This window comes from Convolutriloba macropyga, chromosome 13, assembly GCF_964194025.1.
Source record: "Convolutriloba macropyga chromosome 13, txConMacr16.3, whole genome shotgun sequence".
Lineage (NCBI taxonomy): Eukaryota > Metazoa > Xenacoelomorpha > Acoela > Convolutidae > Convolutriloba > Convolutriloba macropyga.
Genome location: NC_134480.1, coordinates 10,550,922 through 10,570,869, shown reverse-complemented (window position 1 = coordinate 10,570,869; position 19,948 = coordinate 10,550,922). Strand labels below are relative to the sequence as shown.

Below are 19,948 nucleotides of genomic sequence, written 5' to 3'. Positions count from 1 at the left end.
GGACTTGAACGCGCAACCTCCTACCTCCTGCATGACAGTCTGCGACCTTAACAACTCAGCTACTCTTTCTTCGATACGCCCTCCTTACAATCTGCTTTATTTTAGCAATAGAGGTTAATTTTGAATGAGAGCAATTTAGATCACACAAAAGTAGAAGTCAAGCTTGAAAGTCACTTGGGAGCGAATTTTCTAGAAAAGCGAAAACGGTTACACACTCACAATAATTGCTTCAAACTTCGTTTGAGAGCAACTGAACTATTTTCTTCAAAGTATTTCAATTCACATTTATCGAGTTACGGCATAGAATTGGTGTTAACTCTGAACCTAAAAGTCCACATACTACATTTGCCATTATTACAACAGTTTAGTCAAACGAGTTTTCGGTTCCATTTGCTCGGGTTAAGATTTGTGCTGGGGGACTGACAGTCGTTGCCTTGAAGTACATTTAATTCTACTCGATGGCTTATTTGATGATCTTTCCTGATTTGGGATTGTGGTAGTAAGTCTTCCTTGTTTTGAGTATTGACCACTTTCTCATCTTAAATGCGTATGCAAAAACCCCGCAAATACCCGTCAGTGTGATCGCCTAAAACAAAAAAGACCTTGTCGACTAAAACATGGAAACACACGGGGAAGGGGCTCGAGCGCTCTGGGTTACGGGTGCAACATTGTGCAGGGATGGGGATTGGGGGGGGGAGGGAGTTGGGAGGACGCTGTGGGTGGAGGGCGTAAAGTCAGTGTCAAAATTGCATTAAAAAAGACCGCATGACTAAAAAAATGTTGCATACTTCCTTTGAGAGCAAATACTATAGCTGATGCATAAATGGAACAGGGGCAAACGTCCCATCAACTACCCCCATCCCACCTTTCCAACTATTATTTTACGCTTCAACTTTTCCAAGTGTTTCCTTTTTAATTTGCATATATAATGGCAATTTTAATGGTTCTTTTGGTTCTATAATCAAATGAACCTCTAGTGCCTTCAAAATAATGTTTCTCATTTTTCTCCACTGTACGCAAAAAAGCAAAAAAAGTGGGATCTATTCTGTTTCACCCCTCCCCTCCCCCCCCCCCCCCATTGTTTTTTTACGACCCCCAGTAACAAATTATAGGTTGTTATACAGCACGTTAATATATAAAATAGCACGTGCGCCTGGGGGCGTAAAAGACATATGCCCACTAAACTGGTGGGCCAGAACAGAATTGATCCATTCTTTTAATGAGCTTGAATGACATCAATATTTTTTGATTTTGTTACTTTTTTAGCATAGTGGCCACAGACTTGAGAAAAATTTAGTGTTTCTATGACCCCCAGTAACAAATTATAGGTTGTTATATAGCACGTTACTAGGTAAGAAAATAACACGTGCGCCTGTGGGTCATAAAAAATTTATGCTCACTAAGCTTAGGGGGCCAAAACAGAACAGATCCAAAATTTGACCGAAAAAACACAACCGGCCTTGCATATACATTCCCATATTTCAAAAAATGTAAGAACAATTAAAACATTCACGTGCACTTTTTAAAATGTCGAAATATCAGAAGTTTCATACTTAGCCAGAAATTGACTTCCGTTGACTTTCGTCATTTAAAACGTGCGCGCTTCGTGCTTTAAGCATGGTTACGTGACTCTGCAGAAGTCACTTCGAAATTCTGACTTGATATCTCGCGAACCGCTTCGAGGTTCTCGATAAACGCCAGAAGTTCTCAATGACTTCAAGCAGAGTCACGTGACCATTACTTAAAAGCTGATATCAATTCAGCTGAAGATACAAATACTTCTTGATGCTATAAATGAAAGTTCTGTATAGTAATCGACTACTGTCAGCAATATTACCTTGATGAACATTCGTTTTCTATCGTTGAACTCTGGCTCCGCAGACCACCTCAGAAAGGTGACCACGTCTTTGGCCAATTGGGACTGCGTTGCTGGGGTTCCTAACAAACACAAAATAACATGATATATGTACTACTAATGTATGTCAAATGGATTCTCATTACTTTTCAATTATGATGTATAAATAACTTATCATACAAATTTATTATCAAGTAAGACAGGTTACCTAATTTATGGTATTAGATCAATCAGAGGAAATCCATGTCTGTTTCTTTACTGCTGAGAAAAAAAGCAGGCAGCCTATTTTTCAAAAGCTGGAGCAGAACTTTCGCCAAAATTTTCAGAAAAAAGACAGAAAAAATCACATTGATGTGCGCCTTCACAAGACTATAAAAATGGGATCTGTAATGACAATGGCAGTCTTCAACCTGAAGCTATTCATTTTATCAGAAACTGCATGATAATAAGACCACAGGATTTTCAGTTAAAAAGCGTAGATAGAATATAATTTGAATGGTGTGGTATATAATATTAGTATTGCTAGAAGTAGTTTTGTTCTTGGCTATGAATAGGTTCTATATTTAACATTCAATAATCAATTGAAATGCCGCTGTCCATGTGATCAGTATTCGATCATTAAAGTTTGCCTTCATAGCCCTCCCCCATTATCGTACACATGCCATACTGACGGGGCAATAATTTTGAGAGGCGTTAATTAGTGGGGGATAAATGGAAGTACCAAAACATAAATGGCAGAGTGCCAGAAAAAAGCTGCGAGAGCTTCGTAGATCTGCAGTCTGGAAACGAAAGTAAAAAAGACAGGCCAAAAACGAAATCTGTTCTTTTCAATAAGTGCTGAGATGTTAAATTTTTATTAAGAATCTGTATAACGTATTGCTGCCTGTATTAGCTGCTCCTAAATAACCTTCAATTAGGGCGACACACGCACACACACAAACACACACACACCCACACATACGCAAACACACAAACACATACGCACGCACACACACACACACACACACACACACACACACACACACACACACGCACACTTGACCTTATCTCTTTGAAATAAAGTAGAAAAAGTAAACTTGAGTGTGAGGAAGTCATTTTTGAGAGTGAGGTTAGACATGTGACCAAAAACTTAATCATGCTAATGAACAAAACACTCGCTGCAATAAGAGTGAATCAGAGTGCTGGCAGATAGCCATAAAACAGCCGAGATAGCTTTGTAGATCTGCAGTCCCAAAAAGAAAGTAAAACAAGACAGACAAAAATTATACCTTTCATTAAATGTTGAGATGTTATATTTTGATTGAGAACCTATAACTTATTGCTGCTTATATTAGCTGGTCTTAAATAATCTTCAATTAGAGTGATATACACTCATTTGACATTATCTCTTTGAAACAAAGAAAAGTCAGTTTCAGAGAGAGGAACTCATTTTTGAGAGTGAGGTAAGGCACGCGTGACCAAAAGCTTAATCACACGAATGAACAAAAATCTCTCCACTAAGAGTGCAAAATGACATAACGCACACAATTCAGTAGCAAAAACTCTTGACGAAGCAATAAAAACCAGGAGAAGGCCTATAATAGCCTCGGCTATCGCTTCGCGGTTATTGAAAAATGAGGCCATACACGCATTTGAGTTTAAATTATATGAACGAATTCACAAAAAGCCGATTTGAAGAGATTGCGACGTCATTTGGTCGTAAAAAAAATCTTTACGAAATTAATCACTTTGAAACAATAACATGAAAATGAACAATGAAAAGGTATCTGACCAGAAAAAATAAAGCATCTGATAAAAATTTCTTTATAAGTTGCAACTGCAAAAAACTATGGGCAAAACAACATGTCATACGTGAGAAAAGTATAATCGCTGCACAGTTTCAACAAAAATTTGTCACAAAATATAGACAAATAGCCAATATGCTCAATCCGAACCATTATTTTGAACATTTTTTATTACTAATTCTGATCAAGCAGACCCCAATCAAAAACCGTGCCGATTTATACAAAAAAAGCCAAGAACGTTAGAGAATTGTATTGTTTTTAATTGAAAGGTGAACTGTCTAGCTTTCAATGACTTCCAGTTTCACATCTAGAAAAAATTTGAAAGAGATTGAACAGTAAACATAAACCGACTAATGTCGGAAGAATTGCTCTTAAACGACAAGCGAGGCAATTTTATTCAGGGGCTGTAGTCTAGATAAATTTCTCCTTAAGGGTGCAAAAAAAGTTTACCACGCCGGGACTCGACCCATTGACCTCACTGACCAGAAGCACTGCCCACTCAGCTATCACGCCGTTCTCCTTGCTATGTTAAGCTTTACTTCGGAGTGAGAGCAATAGAGATCACTCAATAATGAAGAACGAAAGCGTGAAAAAGTCAATTGAGAAGTCAAAGAATGTTCTAAACAAGCGCAAAAAGGTCAAGCAAAACATTCGCATAAAAAAGACTACGGCGTTTACAATAATTGCTATGAACTTGGTTCAAGAGCAATTAAAAAGTAGCGACAAGCACAAAATTAGAAGAAATTAGCAAAATGACGCGGAAAAACAGACAAATCAGCAAAATCTGCATAAAAATTACTAAATCATCTTTACCAATACAACTCAAAACAAAAATCAAAAGAATCAAACGGCAAAAAAACAACTAATTTTGAACCATAGAGATCCCCAAATGCTATAAAAACTTGAAAAATACAAAAAGTATTTAAAAACAACTTGAAAAATCAAGAAAAAGGTTATGAATTATTTTAATATTACGAGAGCACATTCAAATCCCGCACAGTGCATTAAAACAAAACACAACGCGTAAAAATCGCCTAAAATTCAACAAATTATCTAAATAACCAGCAAAGTGGTATAAAATTCTATTAATAACAAGAAACTCTCAAACCACTATCAAAACAACCTTAAACATAATACAATATCATAATCAAACTTCTAAAACAAAAAATTAAGAAAACATAGCCGGCAGATTGCCGGAAGAGCTGCGAAAGAATACACCTGCGTGCCGTATAAAAGAGAGAAACAGAAAGATCTAAATTGAAAAAGTGACGCCTCTCAAAAAGCTAGGTAAAAAAACATTCAGCGATAAATTAATAAAACTTGTAAAAATTCATCCCGCAGAAGCCTCCTATTAGGGACCTTTACTGTACATATAAGTTCCTTTGACCTTAAACAAATTCAAATTAAACTTAAGTTTTAAAGTGCAAAAGTCATTTTATTGAGTGAGGTAAGTCACGTATGATCAAAATCTATTCACGCAAAACACTTTTGTTAAAGAGTGAGAAATGACGTCACGCGTGCAAACGCCGTTAGTGAGTGGAAGAAGTCATTCAGAAAATTTGATTTTTTCAGCTTTGCTGTGTAAACAAATGTAAAACGAAAAAGAGCGTCAGACGAAACAGAAAAAAACATAGCAGGACAACTCCTGACGTACAATTCAAAGAATTTTCATTGACTGAACAGAAAACTAGACCTAAAACGGACTATGAATGGATTGCGAAAACCATTTAGAACAAAATCCTATCCAACAAGTCGAAAAACAGTAACATAGCCGGCAGATTGCCGGAAGAGCTGCGAAAGAATACACCTGCGTGCGTATAAAAGAGAGAAACAGAAAGATCTAAATTGAAAAAAAATTGACGCCTCTCAAAAAGCTAGGTAAAAAAACATTCAGCGATAAATTAATAAAACTTGTAAAAATTCATCCCGCAGAAGCCTCCTATTAGGGACCTTTACTGTACATATAAGTTCCTTTGACCTTAAACAAATTCAAATTAAACTTAAGTTTTAAAGTGCAAAAGTCATTTTATTGAGTGAGGTAAGTCACGTATGATCAAAATCTAATCACGCAAAACACCTTGTTAAAGAGTGAGAAATGACGTCACGCGTGCAAATGCCATTAGTGAGAGGAAGAAGTCATTCAGAAAATTTGATTTTTTCAGCTTTGCTGTGTGAACAAATGTAAAACGAAAAAAAGCGTCAGACGAAAAAAAAAAACATAGCAGGACAACTCCTGACGTACAATTCAAAGAATTTTCATTGACTAAACAGAAAACTAGACCTAAAACGGACTATGAATGGATTGCGAAAACCATTTAGAACAAAATCCTATCCAACAAGTCGAAAAAACAGTAACATAGCCGGCAGATTGCCGGAAGAGCTGCGAAAGAATACACCTGCGTGCCGTATAAAAGAGATAGAAACAGAAAGATCTCCATTGAAAAAAAATTGACGCCTCTCAAAAAGCTAGGTAAAAAAACATTCAGCGATAAATTAATAAAACTTGTAAAAATTCATCCCGCAGAAGACTCCTATTAGGGACCTTTACTGTACATATAAGTTCCTTTGACCTTAAACAAATTCAAATTAAACTTAAGTTTTAAAGTGCAAAAGTCATTTTATTGAGTGAGGTAAATCACGTATGATCAAAATCTAATCACGCAAATAACCTAAAAACTTTTGCAAAAGCGAGTGAGAAATGACGTAACGCGCGAATGCCGTTAGTGAGAGGAAGAAGTCATTCAGAAAATTTGATTTTTTCAGCTTTGCTGTGTGAACAAATGTAAAACGAAAAAGAGCGTCAGACGAAACAAAAAAAACATAGCAGGACAACTCCTGACGCACAATTCAAAGAATTTTCATTGACTAAACAGAAAACTAGACCTAAAACGGACTATGAATGGATTGCGAAAACCATTTAGAACAAAATCCTATCTAACAAGTCGAAAAAACAGTAACATAGCCGGCAGATTGCCGGAAGAGCTGCGAAACAATACACCTGCGTGCCGTATAAAAGAGATAGAAACAGAAAGATCTCAATTGAAAAAAAATTGACGCCTCTCAAAAAGCTAGGTAAAAAAACATTCAGCGATAAATTAATAAAACTTGTAAAAATTCATCCCTCAGAAGCCTCCTATTAGGGACCTTTACTGTACATATAAGTTCCTTTGACCTTAAACAAATTCAAATTAAACTTAAGTTTTAAAGTGCAAAAGTCATTTTATTGAGTGAGGTAAGTCACGTATGATCAAAATCTAATCACGCAAAACACTTTTGTTAAAGAGTGAGAAATGACGTCACGCGTGCAAACGCCGTTAGTGAGTGGAGGAAGTCATTCAAAAAATTAGACTTTTTCAGCTTTGCTGTGTAAACAAATGTAAAACGCAAAAGAGCGTCAGACGAAACAAAAAAAACATAGCAGGACAACTGACGTACAATTCAAAGAATTTTCATTGACTGAACAGAAAACTAGACCTAAAACGGACTATGAATGGATTGCGAAAACCATTTAGAACAAAATCCTATCCAACAAGTCGAAAAAACAGTAACATAGACGGCAGATTGCCGGAAGAGCTGCGAAAGAATACACCTGCGTGCCGTATAAAAGAGATAGAAACAGAAAGATCTAAATTGAAAAAAAATTGACGCCTCTCAAAAAGCTAGGTAAAAAAACATTCAGCGATAAATTAATAAAACTTGTAAAAATTCATCCCGCAGAAGACTCCTATTAGGGACCTTTACTGTACATATAAGTTCCTTTGACCTTAAACAAATTCAAATTAAACTTAAGTTTTAAAGTGCAAAAGTCATTTTATTGAGTGGGGTAAGTCACGTATGATCAAAATCTAATCACGCAAAACACTTTTGTTAAAGAGTGAGAAATGACGTCACGCGTGCAAACGCCGTTAGTGAGTAGAGGAAGTCATTCAAAAAATTAGACTTTTTCAGCTTTGCTGTGTAAACAAATGTAAAATGAAAAAGAGCGTCAGACGAAACAAAAAAAACATAGCAGGACAACTCCTGACGTACAATTCAAAGAATTTTCATTGACTAAACAGAAAACTAGACCTAAAACGGACTATGAATGGATTGCGAAAACCATTTAGAACAAAATCCTATCCAACAAGTCAAAAAAACAGTAACATAGCCGGCAGATTGCCGGAAGAGCTGCGAAAGAATACACCTGCGTGCCGTATAAAAGAGATAGAAACAGGAAGATCTCAATTGAAAAAAAATTGACGCCTCTCAAAAAGCTAGGTAAAAAAACATTCAGCGATAAATTAATAAAACTTGTAAAAATTCATCCCTCAGAAGCCTCCTATTAGGGACCTTTACGGTACATATAAGTTCCTTTGACCTTAAACAAATTCAAATTAAACTTAAGTTTTAAAGTGCAAAAGTCGTTTTATTGAGTGAGGTAAGTCACGTATGATCAAAATCTAATCACGCAAAACACTTTTGTTAAAGAGTGAGAAATGACGTCACGCGTGCAAACGCCGTTAGTGAGTGGAGGAAGTCATTCAAAAAATTAGACTTTTTCAGCTTTGCTGTATAAACAAATGTAAAATGAAAAAGAGCGTCAGACGAAACAAAAAAACATAGCAGGACAACTCCTGACGTACAATTCAAAGATTTTTCATTGACTAAACAGAAAACTAGACCTAAAACGGACTATGAATGGATTGCGAAAACCATTTAGAACAAAATCCTATCCAACAAGTCGAAAAAACAGTAACATAGCCGGCAGATATCCGGAAGAGCTGCGAAAGAATACAACTGCGTGCCGTATAAAAGAGATAGAAACAGAAAGATCTAAATTGAAAAAAAATTGACGCCTCTCAAAAAGCTAGGTAAAAAAACATTCAGCGATAAATTAATAAAACTTGTAAAAATTCATCCCTCAGAAGCCTCCTATTAGGGACCTTTACTGTACATATAAGTTCCTTTGACCTTAAACAAATTCAAAATAAACTTAAGTTTTAAAGTGCAAAAGTCATTTTATTGAGTGAGGTAAGTCACGTATGATCAAAATCTAATCACGCAAAACACTTTTGTTAAAGAGTGAGAAATGACGTCACGCGTGCAAACGCCGTTAGTGAGTGGAGGAAGTCATTCAAAAAATTAGACTTTTTCAGCTTTGCTGTGTAAACAAATGTAAAATGAAAAAGAGCGTCAGACGAAACAAAAAAAAACATAGCAGGACAACTCCTGACGTACAATTCAAAGAATTTTCATTGACTAAACAGAAAACTAGACCTAAAACGGACTATGAATGGATTGCGAAAACCATTTAGAACAAAATCCTATCCAACAAGTCGAAAAAACAGTAACATAGCCGGCACATTGCCGGAAGAGCTGCGAAAGAATACACCTGCGTGCCGTATAAAAGAGATAGAAACAGAAAGATCTCAATTGAAAAAAAATTGACGCCTCTCAAAAAGCTAGGTAAAAAAACATTCAGCGATAAATTAATAAAACTTGTAAAAATTCATCCCTCAGAAGCCTCCTATTAGGGACCTTTACTGTACATATAAGTTCCTTTGACCTTAAACAAATTCAAATTAAACTTAAGTTTTAAAGTGCAAAAGTCATTTTATTGAGTGAGGTAAGTCAAGTATGATCAAAATCTAATCACGCAAAACACTTTTGTTAAAGAGTGAGAAATGACGTCACGCGTGCAAACGCCGTTAGTGAGTGGAGGAAGTCATTCAAAAAATTAGACTTTTTCAGCTTTGCTATGTAAACAAATGTAAAATGAAAAAGAGCGTCAGACGAAACAAAAAAAACATAGCAGGACAACTCCTGACGTACAATTCAAAGAATTTTCATTGACTAAACAGAAAACTAGACCTAAAACGGACTATGAATGGATTGCGAAAACCATTTAGAACAAAATCCTATCCAACAAGCCGAAAAAACAGTAACATAGCCGGCAGATTGCCGGAAGAGCTGCGAAAGAATACACCTGCGTGCCGTATAAAAGAGATAGAAACAGAAAGATCTAAATTGAAAAAAATTGACGCCTCTCAAAAAGCTAGGTAAAACATTCAGCGGTAAATTAATAAAACTTGTAAAAATTCATCCCTCAGAAGCCTCCTATTAGGGACCTTTACTGTACATATAAGTTCCTTTCACCTTAAACAAATTCAAATTAAACTTAAGTTTTAAAGTGCAAAAGTCATTTTATTGAGTGAGGTAAGTCACGTATGACCAAAATCTAATCACGCAAAACACTTTTGTTAAAGAGTGAGAAATGACGTCACGCGTGCAAACGCCGTTAGTGAGTGGAGGAAGTCATTCAAAAAATTAGACTTTTTCAGCTTTGCTGTGTAAACAAATGTAAAATGAAAAAGAGCGTCAGACGAAACAAAAAAAAAATAGCAGGACAACTCCTGACGTACAATTCAAAGAATTTTCATTGACTAAACAGAAAACTAGACCTAAAACGGACTATGAATGGATTGCGAAAACCATTTAGAACAAAATCCTATCCAACAAGTCGAAAAAACAGTAAAATAGCCGGCAGATTGCCGGAATAGCTGCGAAAGAATAGACCTGCGTGCCATATAATACAGATAGAAACAGATACAGATCTAAATTGAAAAAAAAATCGACGCCGCTCAAAAAAACTAGGTAAAAAACATTCAGCGATAAATTATTAAAGCTTGTTAAAATTCATTCCGCAGACGCCTCTCATTAGGGACCTTTACTGCACAAATGCGTTCCTTTGACCTTAAACAAATTCAAATTAAACTTAAGTGCAAAAGTCATTTTATTGAGTGAGGTAGGTCACGTATGATCAAAATCTAATCACGCAAATAACCTAAAAACTTTTGCTAAAGCGAGTGAGAAATGACGTCACGCGCGCAAATGCCGTTAGTGAGAGGAAGAAGTCATTCACAAAATTTGACTTTTTTAGCTCTGCTGTGTGAACAAACGTAAAACGAAAAAAGAGGGTCAGACGAAACAAAAAAAAACCAAGAGCAACGCAATATAGGTTCGCTCAGCTTACAGCTTCGCAGCTATAAAAAACCAAAGTTAAATTGCCGCATATGAACAAAAAACCACTAGCGAGAAATCGAATTTTTGTTCAAACACCGTTTTCTCACTCTACTTTAAATTTAAAGCGAAAAAATATCACGCCGCAAAACCACTCGCCTTTTCGCTCCACTTCCTGTTTCGGCGTGACCAAAATCACTACTCCAATTTGACTTCAAAAATCATAAAAATGTGTGAACATATCTTAAAAAAAGACAACGCCCCAATACAATTCAAATTCTTTTAATTGTAAAAACCAAGAGCACCGCAATATAGCTACGCTCAGCTTACAGCTTCGCAGCTATAATAACTGTTTCAAAAAGCCGCACGTGAACAAAAAATTTTGCTCGCTTACAGAATTTTTTGCACACCTCGAAGTTTTCGTTCCCGAAAACAGGTACGAGTTCTCAAGTTCTCTTTTCGCTCCACTCTTCCATTTTGTTCAGCACTCAAACCACTCCAAAATTTTTCACACGTTTCATTTCAAAATTCATGCTTCAAAATTCACTCCAATAATCTTCTCCAATACTCCTCTTCGAGTCGTAATAAAAAGACAGCGCCCCAATACAATTCAAATTTTTTGAATTGCAAAAAAGAGAAAGCTAATAATAACTTCAGCTATCGTTTCTCAGCTATTTAAAAAAAACTCTATAGAAGGTCAAGTACCGTCTGAGTATTCAATGATCTCATTGTAGAGAGGAGGAGCCATTGAGATCCAGTTTCCAGGCATGTATGCATTGAAGTACTGGTCCTCATGTGGCTCCACGCCTGCAGGGGGGTCGTAATACCCAGTCAACAGGGCAAAGATGTAGTCTTCGTTGCCATGCCTGCAAAATACATTTCACGCATCAACAAGACAAACGCACAAAAACGACCTCGATGGATCAGCCATTTAAAAACATAGCCGGCAGATTGCCGGAAAATAGCCGCGATAGACATGGGGCCTTCCATGAATTGAAACAACTAAAGAGATTAGATAGACAGATCGACCACCAGTCCTTTAATAGACCACTAGACTTTTTGGGTTAGCTTTTGACTGTCATTTTTATGAGACACATAAGCTCTATAAGGAGAAAGCTCTAATAACGCTTTTCAAAATTAGGATCTTTATGTTTGTCCCCCATCAGCTTAGTGGGCGCATATTATTTGCACCCCTCAGATGCGCGTGCAATAATTTTTACATAATGACTTACTATGTAATGGCACGTGCTCTGTAACTGGGGGTGCATAACGTACTGGGGGCACAAACGGAGAAGATCCCAAAATTAATATTCGAAATCAAAAAATCAAGACTCTAATAATCAAGAATTAGGGCATATATGTTTGGCACTACTTAGATGCACACTGTTGACCTTTAACAAGTAAATGTTCATAAAATTTAAAGTTCCATAAGTGAGTTCAGAAGTCATTTTTTTGAGTGGGGTAAGTCATTGAAAAAGTCAATTCCAAGAAGTCAGGGTAAGACGAAACAAATATCAGTTAGACGAAGTAAAAAAAACATAGCCGGTAGAATACCGGAAACGACTCGAATCGTCGTGCATTATAATCTCTAACATAACCTTACCGAAATCAGAACATCAAAATAGACGGTGTAGTTTAGATAATTAGGGGTGACTTATATAGGAACAAAAAACTCAAAATGACCTCTTCAACTTGAACATTACCAGCAGTTCCTAATTGCTACAGATTGCAAACGAAGCTACAGTTAAAGTGCAATGTTCGAAAACAGAGGTCAACAATCACAAACGGAGGTAAATGCTCGAACAGAAAGAAGTCAAAATTCAAGTCATGAACAAACTTGCTTTCTGCTAAAAAAACATAGCCGATAGAAAACCGGAAAAGACTTGAATCGTCGTGCAAAATAATATCTACCCTAACTTGGACAAAATCAGAATATCGAAAAAAACACTAGAAATAACAAAAATAGTAGATCAATATAACAAAAAAAAGCGTTAAATTTTTTTCATTTGAGGGGTGTGGGTAGGTGCTGGTGGGGGGGGGGGGGGTTGTAGGTGGTGGTGGGGGCTGGTAGGTGGGGTGGGGGGTAGGCACGTTGCGGGCGGGGGTTGTAGGTCGGTAGGTGGAGGGGATGGGTAGGTAGGTACGTGGGGGGGGGGGGGGGTAGGTAGTTACATGGGATCAAATTTTCTCAAATTGACCTCTCCACCTTGAATTACAGATTTAACAACTGCTATACATTACAAACTAAGCTATTGTTAAAGTCCAATGTTCGAAAACAGAAGTCAACAATAAAAAAGGAGGTAAAAGCTCGATTAGAAAGAAGTCAAAATTCAAGTCATGAACAAACTTGCTTTCTGCTAAAAAAAACCTGTAGAATATCAATACTCCTCTTCGAGTCGTAAAAACCTGTAGAATATCAATACCCGTCTTCGAGTCGTAAAAACCTGTAGAATATCAATACTCCTCTTCGAGTCGTAAAAACCCGTCGAATCTCAATACTCCTCTTCGAGTCGTAAAAACCTGTAAATCTCAATACTCCTGTTCGAGTCGTAAAAAAAATTAGGAGCGCTATAATAGCCGCCTGGAATTGAGGACGCGGCTATTAATTATTAGAAATTGTAACATGATGTTTTGTTCTTTTATTATTTACTGGTTACATACTTTTCATTGGTGCGATTGGAATTGTACTCTAAAAACACAATGCAAACTCTTTCCCAGATCTGATAGGTTTAATAATTTATTTATCAGGTACTAATCTGCAGGTAGATTTTCAGTCAAATGAATAAACTCGTCGTCCAGTAGATGTCATGCTAACTTCAATTAATTTTTGTGGCTATTCATGCGAAAGCGGTGTTTAAAAATAGTCTATTTGAAATTGCCCGTTTCTAAAACTCTTTATCTACAAAAACTGAGAAAAACATAGCTGGCAAAATGCCAGAAAATAGCCGCAATAGATTCGTAGATCGGCAGTCTAAAAAACAGTAAAGACAGACCAAAAAAATGGTCTTTTCATTGAAGGCTGATCTATTAAATTTTGATTAAAAATCTGTATAAGTTATTGCTGCCTCAATTAGCTGATCTCAAATAACCTTCATTTAGAGTGACACACACCCATTTGACCTTATCTCTTTGAATTAAAGTAAATAAAAGTCAATTTAAAAGTGAGGAAGTCATTTTTGAGAGTGAGGTAAGTCAAGTGGGACCAAAAATTTAATCACGCGAATGAACAAAAAACTCGCTCCACTAAGAGCCATAAATGACGTCACACATGCAATTCAGTTGAAATTGCATGAACGAATGAACAAAAAGTGGCTGTGACGTCAGATGGTCGTAACAAAAATTATGACGACGAAATAAAAAACATAGCATGACAAGTACTGACGTACAATTCAAAGAATTTTCATTGACTTAACAGAAAACTAGACCTAGAACGGACTATGAATGGATTGGTAAAACCATTTAGAAGAAAATCCGATCCAAAAAAAACGAAAGAACAGTAAAAATCAAAGTCAAATTGCCGCATGTGAACAAAAAACCACTAGCGAGAAAGCGAATTTTTGTTCAAACACCGTTTTCTCACTCTACTTAAATTCGGAGCGAAAAAAATTCACGCAGCAAAACCACTCGCTTTTTCGCTCCACTTCCTGTTTCGGCGTGACCAAAATCACTACTCCAATTTGACTTCAAAAATCATGAAAATGTGTGAACAGATCTTAAAAAAAACATAGCAGGAAAAGTCCTGACGAAAAATTCAAAGAATTTTCATTGACTAAACAAAAAAATTAGACATAGAATGGACTATGAGTGGAATCAGAAAACCATTTTTTAAAAAATCAGATAAAATAACAAAAAAACAGAAAATCAATGTCAAAATTCCGCATTTGAGCAAAAAAACCACTAGCGAGAAATGAAAATTTAATTCAAACAAAAAACTAGGCCTAGAATGAGCTGTGAATGGATTGGGAAAACCATTTAGAAAAAAATACGATCCAAAAAATCGAAAAAACAGTAAACATCAGACTGAAATTGCCGCATGTGAACAAAAAACTACTACCGAGAAACCGAATTTTTGTTCAAACACAGTTTTCTCGCTCTACTTTAAAATTAGAGCGGAAAATATCACGCCCCAAAACCACTCGTTTTTTCGCTCCATTTCCTGTTTCGGCGTGACCAAAATCCAATTTGACTTCAAAAATCATGAAAATGTGTGAACAGATCTTAAAAACATAGCCGCAAGAATTCCGGAAACGACTCGAAGTGAAAATCCATTTAAACGCCATCCAACTACTCATCAAACAAAACGTGCCTTCACTAATTTATGGTTATCTTGAAACAAAGTCATGAAACAAAGAAGTAAAAACAATAAAATCAATTCTGTTAAAATATAATAAAAAATCTGATCAAATTTTGTTATAAATTGAGATCCGAAAAAACTATCTCTGCCAAAATAACTTCATTAAAACAACTAGTACTTACAAAAAAAAACTGAATTTTGAAAAAATACTTTAGGCTAAAATTATGAATAAATCAGCTTAAAAACAACTTTCACTGAAAAACTGGAAAAAGGTACTAAATTTTTTAAAATTTCAAAAACATATAAATCCAAAGAAAAATTCCCTTCAACCAATAGGGTATCCAGATGCTCGCAAAACAATAGGCAAGTCATAATAGACAAAGAAACTTAGCTAAAAACAGAAAAAACGAAAACTGCAAAAAATTAAGAAAAACAGTTCCAATTTTCGCCATTTTTTTGTCATATTGTCATATTTCTTGTCATATTTCACAAAAAAATGATTCTTACCCACAAAACTGTAACCAATTGTTATCATAAAATTGCTCAAGTAGAAGGGGTTTCTTCAATACCCATTTGAGCCAGTAAAACAAAATAATCGTCAAAAAACGCAAAAAATAGCCCGAAAATCAGCAAAATACATTAAAAACCTCCGAATTTTCATAAAATTCATATTAATTTCCAGAAACCTTCAAACCAATACCGAAACCAGCCTAAAATTAAAACAAAATCATAACCAAACCTCTTAACCAAAATAAATGAAAAAAAAATGCTTTAAAATGCCGCACGTGAACAAAAAAATTTCGCTCGCTTAGAGAAAATTTTTTCACACATCAATTTTTCGCTCTCTCAAAAACAGCGGTATGAACAAAAACCACTCTTTTTTCGCTCCGCTCTTCACTTTGTTCAGCGCCAAAATCACTCCAAATTTTTTCTTGCGTTTCATTTCCCGCTTCAAAAATCACTCCAATAAAATTGATTAAAAAAAAGGACTTCTCCAATACTCCTCTTCGAGTCGTAAAAAGGACTTCTCCAATACTCCTCTTCGAGTCGTAAAAAAAGACAGCGCCCCAATACAATTCAAATTCTTTGAATTGTAAAAAACCAAGAGAAGGCCAATAATAGCCCCAGCTATCGCTGTGCGGCTATTAAAAAGAAACAGGCCTCGACAATCAACTACAGTTTCTAGATTTTTGTTCAACATGAGACGTACTCTTATAGTCGTTATTTTGGTTACCTGGCGTTAACAATTAGGGATAAATCCGGGGGGTAGGCGCCATTATTGGCATATCTGGCTGCCTCCTCATTGGGAAAGGCATCTGGGAATCTGTCACTGAGTTTTCCCGGTCTGGTCACTGGGTTGCCCTGGTCATCCGGATCACTGTCCACAACATTGATGGCTGCAGCCTCCTCCTGTGCAATTATAACAAACAATGGCTGATTGCAGCCAATCACGATACACAAATCTAATAGAAACGGAATCTAACATAGCCGTAAAAGTCTTTATTGTAATTAAACGATGATAATTTTTTTAGCTGTTGTTGTCGCCAGACCGCCAGAACTAATGCAATGGAAACCATTCGCTCATTGCTTTTTTGAACAAATGAACGGTGTCGCAAAAGACGGATATCTTTCGTTTCCGACCTCGGACAGCTTAGCGGGCACAAAACTTTTCCGTCACCTACGCACGCGCTATTTTTTACCTGGTAACGTCCGTAGTAACGGGAGGGGAGTTAATTGCTCAAACGGCATGGGGGTCAAAAACAATAGATTTAACTTTTTTTAATTCAATTCTTTCAACAAGAGGCTAATATATTGGGTGATATTGGGTATTACTAAACCTTTGATAGTATTAAGAGTGACTGACCCTTGCTTCGTCTTCTGTGTGTGTCTTCTCAACCAAGTTCCTATAGCACATGTACTTCATAGAGTGACATGCAGAACACACTTGCTTGTACACCTCATAGCCTCGACGGACACTGAAAAACAATCAAAAATACGCACGTTCACTTCTTGAAATATTTAGTCGCTAGTTTCAAAACGCCAGCTCTCAGCAGTGCGAGATTTCCCTATATACAGTGCGATTTGAAAACTTCCGTGTTCCAGTTTCAAGCAAGGTTACGAGACGAAAGTCACTTCGAAATTCTGAACTACACCTCAAACCGCTGAATCGACGAATGCCAGATATTTTCAGAGACTTCATCAGACTCACGTATCCTATATATAACCAAACTGCTATTTTCCAAATTCCTGGAAACGGATATCGTTGTCTTAATGAGACTCTAGACGCAACTGCTAATAATATTTTTTTATTATATTATTAAACCTACTTTTATTAAACAAGTCAATAATTCGCTCGTTCAGTTTCACACGATAGCAACTGAAGCAACATGGCTAAATTTGAATGTTTATGGCTTATTAATTCGCCGAGCAATCGGCTGTTCAGATAATTTCTGCCACACCTAAAAGTTTGAAAATTGCAACAGCGATTCAACATCCGTTATTAAAGCATGTTTTTGAATAAAAGATATCCATTTTTGCTACCATTCAATAATTCGTCATAACTGAGGAATTAATTTGTCTCTCCTCTTTCAAAGTGCATTTCCCTACTAAATGTGAAGGTTGGAGAGGAAGTTAAATCAAATGTTGTGGGTTGCGGAAGCCCCACCGAAGCTATACAACCTGATTAGATAATGAATCATCGCCCTAACGACCATAAAACCACCCATTCTATTTATAGAACAAAGTACAGTAACATTATCTATTGAAAAATACTAGCTGGTATGGAACGAAAAAAGTCTCCAAGATTTCCCAAAAATACAGATCTGTTTATAATGTAATCAAAATTTAGCTTGTGCATCAAAAAGTCGATTAATCTGTAGTTTATCAGGCAAATATATGTTTAATATCAACAAACAACAATTGACTCTTCAAACACACAAAATACGCAAAATTGCAGATGCGTGAATTAAAGTTAAAAAAAGTAATTATAAACAAAAAAAATGAAATGACTGAATAAAATACTTAGTCAGAAAATCGGAACGCTGATATACAAGTTGTTGCATAGGAATATTTCCTTTTGCCGTTAAAGATCTTAGCCTTACCAATATTATTTTCCTGTTGTCACGACAAGTTTTTGAGATATCCGAACTTTGATTAAAAATAATAATAGACCGAAAAACAGACAGAGTTTGTTTTAATTTTTTATCCTAAAACGGTCTGCGTTTAACTAAACATGGAAACATTGCTGTATAATTTTTAAAGTGAGTAAAATTTCGAATGCGGAAAAATCTATTGAAATTTAAAAGTAACTAACAACTGAATTGACAATTAACTTGGGCATCTTATAACTGAGGTTATAACTACGGCTGTTTATTCTCCCCAAATCATTCCTCTAAAATCTGAACAGACTTTCAATAGAGTTTTTGATTATGCACTAACGGAAGAATTGCGCTTCACAATACGAATTTAAGTCACCTCGGAGACTAGTAAGGTATCTAGAGAACTGCTCAGTGACTTAATGCACACGGGCTTCAAAAAATATGCCCCCTTTTCTTTAAACTCAAGGTCACCAAAATTTGTTGTTCAGACAAAAAAATGGCAGTATGAAAAACCACAAAAAATACCAGCAACTCTAATAATTGCTACAGATTTCGTGAGAGCAATTACAAAGCAATTAGTGACTAAAAAAGTAAAAAAAAGCAACCAAATATCGAGTTTCAAAAAGAACACCATAACTATTGCTTTGCCCATCTAAAATTCAAGCAAAAACATCAATTTAAAAGATGTCTAGCAATGGTTCTATAAAAGACGAATACTTGCATTTGATGCTCAACTAATTTGGAAAAGGTAGAAATTTGCTGTCTGGATACCAAACTGTTCCCAAAATTTTTATTAGGAATTTCATTGTTTTCTCGACAGCCCAGCCGCTGATAGAGAATATCAATTAAAGTCATTTTGTTGAAACCATTGTTCCAATTTTTTTGAAGAAAATCAGGGCTTGTACACAACATGTCCCTTGTCTTTCTGCAGAAAAAATTCAAGACACCTTTAGGCAAGAACCCTTTATGGAAACTAAATGCGGTAACATATGATATGAAATCCCATGCAGACTAGACCAAAGTATAGGTTACATGACTCTCTGGCGTTCATAGAGATCCGGGTAGCGGTTCGAGATTCTAAGCCAGAATGTTTTGAAGTGACTTCTGCAGTTCACGTAACCTTGCTACTTTGAAACTGCGGAAAGTTAATGGAAGTTAACTTCTGGCACTGCATCCTTTCGGCATTTTCAAATATGCACGCGAGTGTTTTAATTCATGTATATAAAAATATACAAACTGTTATTAAGATAAGCAACCTTTTCATATCCAGTTGGTCTAACGGTCCCTTATGGTTCCAGTGAAAGTGGGGTGGGTGAATCTCGAATCCCTCTGCGGCTACAGATCCCACAGCTAATGCTCCCCCAGCAGCCACAACAGCAGAGCCAGCCGCCACTCCAGAGAAAACCCGGTGCCACTTTCTGGCCGAAGATGAAAACCTGCTCATTCTCGTTGAATGCTCCCAATTATCAAAACCCTCTGAAAAATTGAAAATATTAAGATCTGAGTAGACTAAATTTTCATGGACCATATATTTTGATTTTTTTTTGAAGTTAAATGAGGCCGAATTGTTTCTGAAACGTTCTGTTGACAAGAACATTTAACGATAAAAGTTCTTAAACAATTTTGATTTCTTACTTTTTTTTTAGTTTTTCATAAAGTAATGCTTTAGATTAGGTAAACGTTATCTGAGTTGGCTTCCTTTATATCTCGAAGTTTCTGGCGTCGCTACTTTTTAAATTACATCTGTTTAATCTAAAATACTAAAGCCAAGAAAACGATTTAGAAGGCAAAGAGGAAGAATTTAAGTAAAAAACGCTTATGAGCATCCTGCATGAACGCCACTTTGTTCTTATTACGTCATTAGGGTTTGGCACATTTGTTCTCTAACAGTATTGCAGTTAGCATTTAGTAACTCGGA

At 36.0% G+C, this 19,948-nt stretch overlaps 1 protein-coding gene across 1 annotated transcript; it reads right to left on the bottom strand.

Moving 5' to 3' along the window:
- Window positions 1-258: 258 nt before the first annotated feature.
- On the bottom strand, window positions 259-19,528 carry LOC142352017 (cytochrome c1, heme protein, mitochondrial-like). Its single transcript, XM_075404347.1, has 6 exons — window positions 19,287-19,528; window positions 16,797-16,908; window positions 16,167-16,342; window positions 11,344-11,504; window positions 1,838-1,938; window positions 259-586 (listed from the first exon to the last, which is right to left on the bottom strand). The coding sequence occupies exons 1-6, from the start codon at window positions 19,472-19,474 to the stop codon at window positions 464-466; spliced, it is 861 nt and encodes a 286-aa protein (XP_075260462.1). The 5' UTR covers window positions 19,475-19,528; the 3' UTR covers window positions 259-463.
- Window positions 19,529-19,948: the final 420 nt, after the last annotated feature.

What these genes read in the sequence shown, in the direction of transcription:
- LOC142352017 (XM_075404347.1), bottom strand. Translation starts at nt 19,474, where the DNA reads ATGAGCAGGTTTTCATCTTCGGCCAGAAAGTGGCACCGGGTTTTCTCT. An exon ending in GACCAACTGGATATGAAAAG is followed by an intron (nt 16,909 to 19,286) that starts GTTGCTTATCTT and finishes ATTGTTTTTCAG; the next exon opens with TGTCCGTCGAGGCTATGAGG. An exon ending in ACACAGAAGACGAAGCAAGG is followed by an intron (nt 16,343 to 16,796) that starts GTCAGTCACTCT and finishes ATAATTGCACAG; the next exon opens with GAGGAGGCTGCAGCCATCAA.